Source organism: Nilaparvata lugens, chromosome 1 (assembly GCF_014356525.2).
Source record: "Nilaparvata lugens isolate BPH chromosome 1, ASM1435652v1, whole genome shotgun sequence".
In the NCBI taxonomy this organism is placed as follows: Eukaryota; Metazoa; Arthropoda; class Insecta; order Hemiptera; family Delphacidae; genus Nilaparvata; species Nilaparvata lugens.
This window is the reverse complement of record NC_052504.1, coordinates 3,599,896-3,612,631: the sequence shown is the minus strand read 5'-3', so window position 1 is coordinate 3,612,631 and position 12,736 is coordinate 3,599,896. Positions and strand designations below refer to the sequence as shown.

The following is a 12,736-nucleotide window of genomic DNA, read 5'->3' as shown; positions in this document are numbered from 1 at the left end:
AATATGAATAATTGGGCTAAATTTGTATGAAAATGAAACAATTTAATTTGAACAGCTTAATTTTTCTAGCACAGGACGGCCGAAAATACGCCTACTTCACCGCTTAATGCCACTTGGTTTTGAACGTTTTTGATTCATTAGACAGAATAATATAGTGAGGTCCACGTTATAATGGCAGTATTTGATTAACAGTGGTGTTGCCATCCTCATCTATCATTCCACAAAGCAGATAGTGCTATCCTTTTCTAGCTTCGCAACGTTGTCAGAACATTCTTCTCGTGTACCTGGAATTTAATTTGAGATAGAACGATCCATCTATTCTCAGGTTGTTGAGCACAAAATCACGCCCACAGGGATTTTGAATCATGAATTTAAACTGTGGGAATTGGAAGATATAGTTCGGAAATTCCTCCAAATTTCGGGTTTTCCGAAAATTTGACTAATTTTTGGAAAATTGTAACTCTGTACTCAATGAAGATAGAGAGCTCTGGATTATTTCATTTTATACGACATTTTATGATCTATAAAAAAGGTGGGAGTGATTTTTTTGTCCGATGGCTCGATTTGGCGTTCATTTCAAATAAGTGGAAAAATAACCAAAAATCCGTGTTCTTTGAGGCTCATGAAGTGTAAACATAACCTATTTTTGTACAATTTCCATCTTCTTCTTCTTCTTCTTTTTCTTCTTCTTCTTCTTCTTCTTCTCCCTCCTCTTTTTCTTCTTCTTCTTTCTCTTTTTCTCCTCTTCTTCTTTTCCCTCTCCTTCTTTTTCTTCTTCTCCTTTTTCTTCTTCCCCTCCTTCTTGTTGTTGTTGTTCTTCTTCTTCCTCTTTTTCTCCACTTCCCCTTCTTCTTCTTCTAACTCCGTCTCTTCTTCTTCTTTATTCTCTTTTCCTCCTTTCCCCCTTCTTCTTCTTCTTCTTCCTCTTCTTATCCTCCTTCTTCTTCTTCTTCTTCTTTCAAACAGTTTTGGGCTTCAAGCCTGTTGTTTCTTTCCCAATCATCTATACTTTCTTTAAGGCTCTCTGTAAAAACCTACAGGGCAAAGAGATCAAATTTTAAGCTGCCCAATACCAGAATCATTGCACAGAAATTTAGCGTGTTTGGTGTTTATTCCCCAAACGCCCTTTTCCACTACCTCGCTACTGAACTAAACGTTTGATAGTTTGTAACGTGGACCTCACTATAAAGGTGCGTACAGATCAACGCGAAACAAACACGTTCCGATCATGAACGTTACATGAGACATTGCGCAAGAGGTTCGCAAGATGATCGCGCTCTTGTCTTCAATATGCTACAAAAATATATAAAATATTTTTACTAGGATTGCTGGGTAGCCTAATAAAACATTATGTTTAAATCCTATACTATTAAACGAGCAACTTCTGTTTATATGTTTAGATCTTTGGATGTTTATAATGTTTATAATATTTCTGCTAAATATAAATCGTGAATCTCACTTTAGTTTTTTGAATTTCAAAAATGACTATTTCTGAACTAAAGGAAGGATTTTGACGTTTTAATCCTTATGATCAACATCTCAGGCCCATATTTTGAACCATCTCAGTTTAAAATGAGATAAAAGTGCTGTTCGTTCAAACATAGAATTTAACTCATCCTATACTAATAAACGAGCAACTTATGTTTATATGTTTTTATGTTTAGATGTTTGGATGTTTACATGTTTAGATGTTTATATGTTTGTATTTCACCAGATCTCGAAAACGGCTCTAGCGATTCTTACAAAATTCAGAACATAGTAGGTTTATAATATAAAGATTCGATTGCGCTAGGTCTCATCCCTGGGAAAACTCGCTGAAGGACATTAAAAGGATAATATTATTATTCATCCTCGGAAAAACAGCTGATAATAATTATTTCGTCGTCTGTTGGTGATGGAAGTGAGTGAGCGAGTTCATGTGTGTGGGACTGTGTCAAAATTATGACCCAGCTGTTGAACTTTTGTAATCATTCAATCAGGTACTTAGTGCCGGTTGCAAAAAATCCGGTTTATTTCCAATCCTGATTAATTTTCCAGTAGATCCATCTTTTTGAAATAATCTTCTCTGATTTGGTTCACGTGAAGTTGATCAGGATTAAAATTTAACCGGCTTTTGTGCAACTAGACCTTTGTGAAGGAAATTTTTGCATTCCTCTGGGAATTAATCTCAATTTACTGTGATTAGATAGAACATTTCTGTATGAATGTTATTATAATTTCTTCTTTCGTAATAATTTTTTTCTGCTTTTGTACTTCAGAGCGAAGCTCGGTCCCCGATATTAAACAAATATGTTTATATTTTTATGAATATTTTGGACTCAAAATTTGGACGAAAATCATGAAGTGTAAACATAACCTATTTTTGGAAAATTTCTATCTAAATTTGGGAAAGGAACAGTTTTGGGCTTTAAGCCTGTTGTTCCTTCCCCAATCATTCATAGTTGAGAATTATATTGTATGCATCAATATATATATATGATATGTTGTGGTTCAACATAGAAACCAATCATAACACAAGAAACAGAAACCTTCTTATTAGGAACGTGGTGGCTTGGAAGGCAATATAAATAAATAAATAAATAAATAAATAATTTTATTCATGGAGGCAACAGGTAAAAACCCATTTTGCCTCCTTCACACATTACAATCATACACTATACAATTCAAAAATGTATTTTAAGAATTAAGTATGAAGAAATGTTGAAAAACAAGAAATGTAATGTAAGTGAAATAATAAGAAATGGAAATTGAATGAATCAAAAATACTAACAAAAGTATGTCAAATGAATGAGAATGAAATTAAATATAAGATTTTAACAATTTTAGAAAACTTGAAATCAATAATTACTGTATTCAATTAATCAATTATCAATAAACTACAATAAATTAATCAATAGGCCTGAAAAATAATTATTCAATTGATCAATAATTATCAATATATCACAACAAATAAATCAATATTTATAATGAGAAAATTGCAAAGGTAATTAATTAAACTGAACTTTAAAACTTAATAAAGTCTGTTGATTCAAGTTTAGCCTACAATGAAAAGAAAATAGAATGTCTGTGAATCACTACCACATAAAATTAATGAAAGAAAGAATGCAAATCACGAAATGACAAATCACATAATATTATCGACTAGATCGCACGCCATCCTACGGAATTTGTACGGGGAGAACCAAAAGATATCCAAGTGCTGAGAACAACTATTGAAATTCTCTGTGCTCTATTCAGAGGAGAGTTATAATGACTCACCGTTCTGGAGCGTGAGATATGAAAAGAAAAGGTCGAACGACGAGCAATGGTATTTATATAAATATTAATTTTGGAAAGCAGATACGGAGGATCAATTTTGTTATTTAAAAGATTATAAAGGAAAAGAAGAGATTTGACGTCACGTCTGACTTTCAGTGATTTAATTTGAAACATACTTCTTAAAGAATTGGTAGGGTAATCAAACGGGCAGAAAACATTGTGCTTTTTATAATAAATACATCTCAAGAATTTATTCTGCATTCGTTCTAGTATTTGAATCTGTTCATTATAATATGGATTCAAATTTCGCTAGCATATTCCATCAGGCTTCTTACAATTGATTTGTATAACAGTACCAAAGGCACTATGTCTCCAAAGGGTGAGCATGTCCTCAAGATGAATCCCATCTGCTGATTAGCTCTGTTAGATATGTAATCTACATGTGCATTGAAAGAAAAATCAGAACTGAAAACCACTCCAAGATCCTTGAACGATTCCACCTTTCTAACGGTATACCATTTATATGGTAAACATGTATGAAAGGAGAAGACTGTCGAGTAAAACTCATGAATTTACATTTTCCTACATTTACTTTTAGTTCATTTGTAACACACCACTTGGACAAATTGTCAACGTCAATCTGTAAATCATAACAATCTCTCAGATCATTGACTTCTTTGAACAACTTGACATCATCTGCATACAAAAGACATTTTGATTTATTGATAACAGATGGGAGATCATTGATGAATAAAATAAAAAGGAGTGGCCCAAGGTTAGAGCCCTGAGGTACCCCCGATGTGCACTCAAAGAATTCTGATTTATATTGTTGAATTTTCACATATTGTTTTCTTGCTTGAAGGTAGCTCTGAACAAGATGAACCAGAGTATCGCAGAATCCCAACACTTTAAGTTTTCTTATCAGAAGTCTATGGTTGATAGTGTCAAAGGCTTTTGATAAATCTGTGTAAATAACATCAGTACGCCCTCCATCATCTAGAACATGTGACACTTCATTACTAAAAACCATAAGATTGGAAACAGTGGAGCGACGAGGTAAAAATCCATGCTGCTGGGGTGAAATAATTCTCTGACCCTGATCATAAATTATGGAATAAATAACTTTTTCAAAAACTTTAGAAAAACAATTTAAAATAGAAATTGGCCTATAATTTTTTATATCATTTCTATTTCCAGATTTGAAAACTGGAGTAACCCTTGCCACCTTCCATTTTGAAGGAAATTTACCCGTCCTCAAAGATAAATTAAAAATAAATTTCAATGGCTTTATCAAGACTGCGGCACAGCCCTTAACAATAAAAGTTGGAATCGCATCAGGACCCTCAGAGCAGCCAGACTTAAGCTCATTAATCGCAGACAGGATGTCATCAAAAGAGACTGACCCAACACCCCCATTCAACAATGAGCAGCACTCAGACACCTCAGGAACCCCCTCTTGTGCATCAGGTGTATCAGCCTCATAAACAGATTTAAAATATTTAGAAAACCCATCGACGATATTTGCCCCACAGTAGGACTCTCCGTCAAGTGTCATGGTCGACTCCACAAAAGAAGTTTTTCTTTTCGAATTCACATACTTCCAGAAATTTTTAACATTATTTCGCAAACTATTTTGAATTCTACTTAAATATGCCTCATAGGCTGCTGAAATTCTAGTTTTAAGAGATGCTCGTAATGTTTTAAATATATTATCATGATAGGGTGAAGTCCTTCTCTTTCTTGAACACTTATTCTTCAATTTCAAATCAGATATGATATCATGTGTGAACCAGGGAGGATACTTATTATTTGAAAAATCACCCTCCTCTTAGGAATGAACTCATTGAAATGATGGTAAAGTATTTTATAAAACTTATCTACTGCAGAGTCAACGTCACCACTACAAAAAACGGAATCCCAACTGCAATCACGGAGACTAAGATAGAGACCGAGAAAATCTCCTTTATGATATTCATAATGAAATTCAGGTGAGTGGCTTGAATTTAGCCCTGACGTCGTCACTGAGTATGAGGCATCCACACATAACGCAGGGTGATAACCATCTTCAGGGACAAGTGGATCATCGCTCTTCATTACTTTTACTGGAAAGTTACTCAACACTAAATCCAGAGTTCTACCAAGCTCATTTTGCACTGTGTTATATGATACTAGATCATAGAATGACATGAAACGATAAAGAAATTTTACTTTAGGTGAACCAGAAGAGAGATCATAAGTATTATTGTCAATTTCAGGTAAATTGAAATCTCCAACTATCATTAAATTCCCACTGAGAATGCCATTTAAAGATTCAATATATTCACAGTAGCCAAGAAAAATATTCGATGGAGTTGACGGTGGAATGTAAACAGCATTTATGTGATAATAGGTTGAGCTCAATTTTAGTCTTATCCCTACGGTATCAAAACAAAAATTATCATTCTGACAAAGCTCAATACAGAGCTCAGATTGTAATGACCTTCTTACTGCAATAAGAACTCCACCTCCCCTCTGACAGCCATCACCCCCGCCCCTATCACTCCGATAGACAGCATAGCGATCGCCGAAAACTTCACTGCTGATTATGCCACTGTGCAGCCAAGTCTCAGTCAATATTATCAAATCGTAATCTGCATTTAAAAGTGAATTATAGAAATTAAGGACCTTTGTACGAAGTCCCCGAACATTTTGGTAGTATACAGACAAAGAGTGATTGAAAGACATATATTATGATAAAAAGAAAAAGTAAATGAATAAGTGAAGAGATAAGAAAAAAGAAAAAAAATATTAGCGTCACCTTCAGCCGCACAAAAATGAAAAGGATTAAAAGTATTTCAGGTAGACGGATACCTAACGATAAGATACCGATAAAATGGGTTTATCTGTCACACAAACTGATACAGGTTTGGTACCGTTATGATATTGAATGAAATATTCTGGTTTCAGCTGAACGATACTTCCGTATGTGATTATCAATTACTAGTCTTAAACTAGAATATATGAACGACACTCCAACCACCCAGCACCAAAACTCCACAATCCACTTCCTGCACAAATCAAGCCAATAGAAAACCCAACAAGATTCAAAACTGCCGCTAAGAACTGGATTATTTCAACTGGAAGACATCATATAGAAAACATTATCTCAAACAATATGTGAGCTCACTTACCCAACGTATTTGTAGCTTGCACCCCCACCCACAATCTATTACTACTACTAACACCTACTCTAGTACATGGGTTTCCCATAGTTGAGTAGGTTAATTTCCAATAGAATTAAATTCCATATTTTTTATAGACCTATTGTATTGTATATTAGATATTTTTTAGATAATTCAGTTAAAATTCCAGCTGTTCTTAGTGAGAATTTGTGTGTATTTATGGCTTCAAAATTTTATAAAATAACTTAATCAATTTAATGTGCAGTGTAATAAGTGTAATATTTTACTTTCGTTTAGTGTTTTAATTCTTCTAAATTTAAAATTTGCATCTCGTATTTATTTTTGGACGAAAATTGAGCTTGAACTATTTACAGTGAAAACATAACCAATTTTTATGGACATGTAACATTATCAAAATTTGGGAATGAAATAGTTTGGGCCAAGCCTGTTGTTCCTACCCAATCATATTATTTTATATGATTGTAATATTGTATCCACAAATAAATAAATAAATATTTTGTACTTTTTATGTTTTATGCTTGTTTGTATTTTTTAAAAGAAAATAAATTTATTATTATATAAATCAATAATAATATGATAACAAAATATTATGATAATTGCATTTAATTCAATGTTTTATTATAAAAGGTAATGTCTGTCAATGTTTTGAAAGGTGAAAGGCTTGGTTGGGAGTTCGGCTTCTTTCTTCTAAATGCTGATATGCGGTACCTATTATAATAAATGCTTTTTATAATTCTATATTATTAATTTGATAATCAAATAATCAATTATTAATTTTGATGATTTCATATTTTAACACAGATATCTTAAGGCTGTTTGGTACACTTTTTACTTTCCTTGCCCTACTACCATAGGTAAGGAAAGTATTGCTTTCCAAAAAAAATTAAGGTACCCCAATTTCAAGTTTTCTATACGTTTCAAGGTCCCCTGAGTCCAAAAACATGATTTTTGGGTATTGGTCTGTGTGTGTGTATGTGTGTGTGTGTGTGTGTGTATGTGTGTGTGTGTGTGTGTGTATGTGTGTGTGTGTGTGTGTGTGTGTGTGTATGTCTGTGAACACGATAACTCCATTCCTAATCAACCGATCGACTTGAAATTTTAAACTTAAGGTCCCTATACCATGAGGACCCGACAATAAGAAATTCAATAAAATTCAATTCAAGATGACGGAAAAAATGGCGGATAATTACAAAAAAACCATGTTTTTCACGTTTTTCTCGAAAATGGCTCTAACGATTTTCTTCAAATTCATATCATGGATAGCTATTAATAAGCCCTATCAACTAGCATAAGTCTCATTTCTGGGAAAATTTCAGGAGCTCCGTAATATTCTTGAGAAAAATGGCGGAAAATGACTAAAAAACCATGTTTTTCACGGTTTTCTCGAAAACGGCTCCAACGATTTTCTTCAAATTTATACCATGGATAGCTATTTTTAAGCCCTATCAACTGGCATAAGTTTCATTTCTGGGAAAATTTCAGGAGCTCCGTAATATTCTTGAGAAAAATGGCGGATAATGACTAAAAATCCATGTTTTTCACCGTTTTCTCGAAAACTGCTCTAACGATTTACTTCAAATTCATACCATGGATAAATTCATAAGCACTATCAACTGGCATGAGTCTCATTTCTGGGAAAATTCCATGAGCTCCGTAATATTCTTGAGAAAAATGGCGGATAATGACCAAAAACCAGGTTTTTCACGGTTTTCTCGAAAACGGCTCTAACGATTTTCTTCAAATTCAAGCCATGGGTAGCTATTCATAAGTCCTATCAAATGACATGAGTTTTTTCCTTGGAAAATTGCAGGAGCTCCGTAATATTCTTGAGAAAAATGGCGGATAATTACTAAAAAACCATGTTTTTCACGATTTTTTCAAAATAACTTGACCGATTTTTTTCAAATTCATACTCTGTATAGTTATTTATCAGCTCTATTACTGGCATGAGTCTCCTTTCTGGGAAACTAATGGGGGGTCCACCCCATCCTTGAGAAATGGACTTTGTAACCTCCTTCTCGTGCATGAGGTAGGTAGGTAGAGCAGTTGATAAAAAGAACACATAGTCGAGATATTTCATCTGTAGAACAGCTGTATTGACGACTTTAAAAAAATGACGACTGAAAAATCATTGATTTCACAATTTACACAAAGGAAAAAGTACTCTGAAAACAATTATATATACACATATACAAAAGTCTGATCGTAGTTTCGAATATGAGCAAGGAAAGTTGTGTGAGTGTACCACACCAGATTTTTTATTATTTAAATTGGATAATCTTTTTCAACATAATTGTGAAGATCATTATAATAGTGAGAAAAACTGGCAACTGAAATTTTTAAGTGGTCTAATAAGCGAGTTATGGGTTGTTGAAGTGCTAACTTTCCAGATCTGTTTCGACTATATTATTAGAACTTCTCTTAAAATTCAAAAAATGTATCTTTCCAAAGTGAAACATTTTATTCCCCATATCGTTCATAAATAAAAAAGTAGCATTTTTTGTAAATTCGAGAACTTGTTTATTTTGGCATTAATCGCGAAAAAACGCACATTAGAGCAAAGCCAATGATATTCTGAATGTATTAAAAAAAACTCCAATGGGCAATTCGAAACCGTTCATGATCTGGAAAGAAAACGGAGTTTAGCACTTCAACAACCCATAACTCGCTTATTAGACCACTTAAAAATTTCAGTTGTCACTTTTTCTCACTCTTATAATGATCTGAACAATTATATTGAAAAATATTATCCAACCGTTCATGATCTGGAAAGAAAACGGAATCTGGAAAGTTAGCACTTCAACAACCCATAACTCGCTTATTAGACCTCTTAAAAATGTCAGTTGCCACTTTTCTCACTCTTATAATGATCTTAACAATTATATTGAAAAAGATTATCCAATTTGAATAAAAATAAAAAGGTGTACCGAATAGCCTTAACTGATTGATTAGTTCGCCCTAGGAACTTGCCAAGCTCGCGCTCTGTTACGCACTCTGTTCGCGTTCTGCTCTTGCTCGACCTGTGATCATCTTGCGATCTGCTCGTGTAACGTTCGTTTGCGGAGCAGAGCGTAAGTATGTACGCACCTCAACACTTTGATTTTTTCAAACACACTGTCTATGAGATAAACAGTTTGGTTGTCTCCCGATAATAATAATTGTTGTTTGACTTGAATACAGTTTACAGTTTACAAACAAATCAAATTATTATTAATTAGATTATTGAATATTGATTAATTATTAATATTATTAATTATTATTAATTAGATTCTTTAATTATTATTAAATATTGTATAGATAAATAGAAAGAAATTAATGAATAGATAAATACCTCTAGAGCATCGACCACCTTCCGACACATGTTGAGAACTAGCGAAATCCCCTCCATGTTACAGGCTTTTGTGAAACAGCTATGTGCCAATATCAGCAATTCTACCGTCTGACGGCTACAGTCTAAAAACAAGCCAAAATTGAATTATTTTTTAAAATTGAACAGATTTTTTATTGATTCATTCAATAATTGTTAATTGTTTTTGAAGGGACGGATTCAAGGATCCAAAGGCTCAAAGAACCCCACACGTCGCCGAAGCTTATTGTGTTCCCAAGTAGTATGTTAGTTAGGTAAACCAATACCTGTGCCCTTTACAAGAACCAGGAGTTTTTCCTATGCTAACATCCCATTCATCACCTGGTTGCTTGTCGCAATCCAGTGTGATATGCTTGGCAGTCTCTTCAGACTGTTTAGTCCCCGTGACCTACGTGAGTTCCACTCCTGGCCTTCTTAGAAGGTCCTTCCGCTGAGGAAGGGGTGGCCAAGTTGCCTCTAGGACACCCGACCACCCTTGACTCAGCCACTTCACCCACATATATGCCTGGAGTTTCACCCATCACTGGTCTCTTGGGTTTTTCTTTTTGCCCCTCCAAAACTCTGCAGCAAAAGAGCATCTGTTTCTCATGAACAAGATACATAAAAGCTCCATCTGTATCTTTTCGAATGCAACAAGTTGCTTTTGAGAAGATACAGAAGAGCATCTGTTGCTTATAGAAAGATACATAAAAGCACCATCTGTATCTTTTCTGATACAACACGTTGCTTTTGAGAAGATGCAAAAGAGCATGTGTTGCTTATGGAAAGATACATGAAAGCTCCTCCTGTATCTTTTCTGATGCAACACGTTGCTTTTGAGAAGATACAAAAGAGCATCTGTTGCTTAGACACCTCCTCACCTGCCACCTTCCCGCCGCCATCACCCGGTGGCCTCCTCAGAGCAGCCGCCTTCAACAACAGCCTCCCCAGCTGCGGCAGCTGTTGCACACTGCACAGCTGCAGTACATCGGTCAGCTGATTGCAGCCAAACAGCTGATCACAGCAGTCGGCTGCAACCGAGGCGACCAGCTGCTGGCACACCAGCACACACACAGCGGCGTCGTCCAGTGCTGCCAACGTGAGCAGGTCGCGTGCCAGCTGCAGCTGTTGGCAGCCCTGGCCGCCCGAGAGCAGCGAGAGTGGCTGTTCCAGTGAGATCACTTCCTGCAACATTGTAATCAAAATCAAATAGTTTTATTATTTGTACTTGGGTTGGAACATTGTAAGGGTTTCTTATAGTGAGGTCCACGTTATAATGTTATTTGTTATATAAAGGTGCGTACAGACTTTCGCTCTGCTCCGCAACCGAACGTCACTCCAGCAGAGCGATTGATGATCGACCGGGGAGCAACAGTGGTTCGACCGGGGAAAGCGAGAAGAGCTAACATCTTCCGTAACGCTCATGATGGGTGCGCGGGCGGAGCGACTGTGGTAAGATGGAGGAACGAGGGCGGTACGAGGGCGGTACGAAGGCGGAGCGTGCTCGGTGCGGGTTGGAAGTGCGTAAATGTGTACGCAGCTTTACATTTGTATATAAAGTTATTTGTCAGATTACAATTGGTTAGTGTTAATGGTTTGACCTCTGAGTACGGGAGAGTTGTGACTGGAGTACCACAGGGTTCTGTTTTAGGACCTTTCCTATTCTCAATATTTGTGAATGATTTCAATTTTAAAGTGTCTGATTTTTCTGTGTTGTATGCTGATGACACGACCCTCCTCTGCTCGGAGAGTGATCATCTATCAGTGGATTCTTGTTTGGCACATTCACTTGAACAAGCTAAAGCCTGGTATAAGGCTAACTCTCTGGTGGTGAATGAAAGTAAAACTGAAAAGTTAACGTTCACAATGAGACCTGTAGTTGATAAAGATGCTTCACGTTTGAAACCTGTTAAGCTTTTAGGAATATATTTAGACAGCAAGTTATGTGACTAGTTACATAGATATGACTTGGTAACACCGAGTGTTAGACTAAGCAAAACACTGAAAAGCCACAGTTATCTACAATGTAAACTGTATAACAAGCTGCCTTTTTCCATTAGATTGTTGCCGCCGAACATTTTTAAAAGAACTATTGCTGAATGGCTTGAGGTTAGAGAGTTTTACTCAACAGTTGAGTATCTAAATTGTAATGATTTCATAAACTGACTCAATTATTTTTAAAATGAAAATATTGTTGAACTGACGATGCCTTTTGTAAACTTGTTTTATTCTATAGCAAATAAAGATATAGTATTCTTGTATGACAGTTGAGAATAATAGGAGAACAGCCTTGCCGATTTTCTCCCTTGCCTCTCTCTCTTTTTGAGATAAGAGGAAGAGGGGATAAAGGGCCTCAACTTCGCCCACAACTCTTGTAATATTTCCACTTTCTTTGCCCTATTACCATAGGTAAGGGAAGTATTACTTTCCAAAAAAAAATAAGGTACCCTAATTTCAAGTTTTCTATACGTTTCAAGGTCCCCTGATTTTTGGGTGTGTGTGTGTGTGTGTGTGTGTGTGTGTGTGTGTGTGTGTGTGTGTGTGTGTGTGTGTGTGTGTGTGTGTGTGTATGTATGTCTGTGAACAGGATAACTCCATTCCTAATCCACCGATTGACTTGAAATTTTAAACTTAAGGTCCTTATACCATGAGGATCCGACAATAAGGAATTCAATAAAATTTAATTCAAAATTGTGGATAATTACTAAAAAACCATGTTCTTCACGGTTTTCTCGGAAACGGCTCTAACGATTTTCTTCAAATTTATACCATGAATAGCTATTTATAAGCCCTATCAACTGGCATGAGTCTCATTTCTGGGAAAATTGCAGGAGCTCCGTAATATTCATGAGAAAAATGGTGGATAATCACTAAAAAACCATGTTATTCACGGTTTTCTCGGAAACGGCTCAAACGATTTTCTTCAAATTTATACCATGGATAGCTATTT

The 12,736-nt window shown here is 35.5% G+C and overlaps 1 protein-coding gene across 1 annotated transcript in view; it reads right to left on the bottom strand.

The window, feature by feature from the left end:
- The window catches only part of LOC111055400 (spatacsin), a 67,119-nt gene that overhangs the window by 12,744 nt on the left and 41,639 nt on the right, over positions 1-12,736 (bottom strand). The window contains exons 15-16 of the mRNA XM_039432884.1: positions 10,668-10,971; positions 9,772-9,893 (exon numbers count right to left, since the gene is read on the bottom strand). Coding sequence (XP_039288818.1) covers positions 9,772-9,893; positions 10,668-10,971 — 426 coding nt within the window. The remainder of the gene's footprint in view (positions 1-9,771; positions 9,894-10,667; positions 10,972-12,736) is intronic.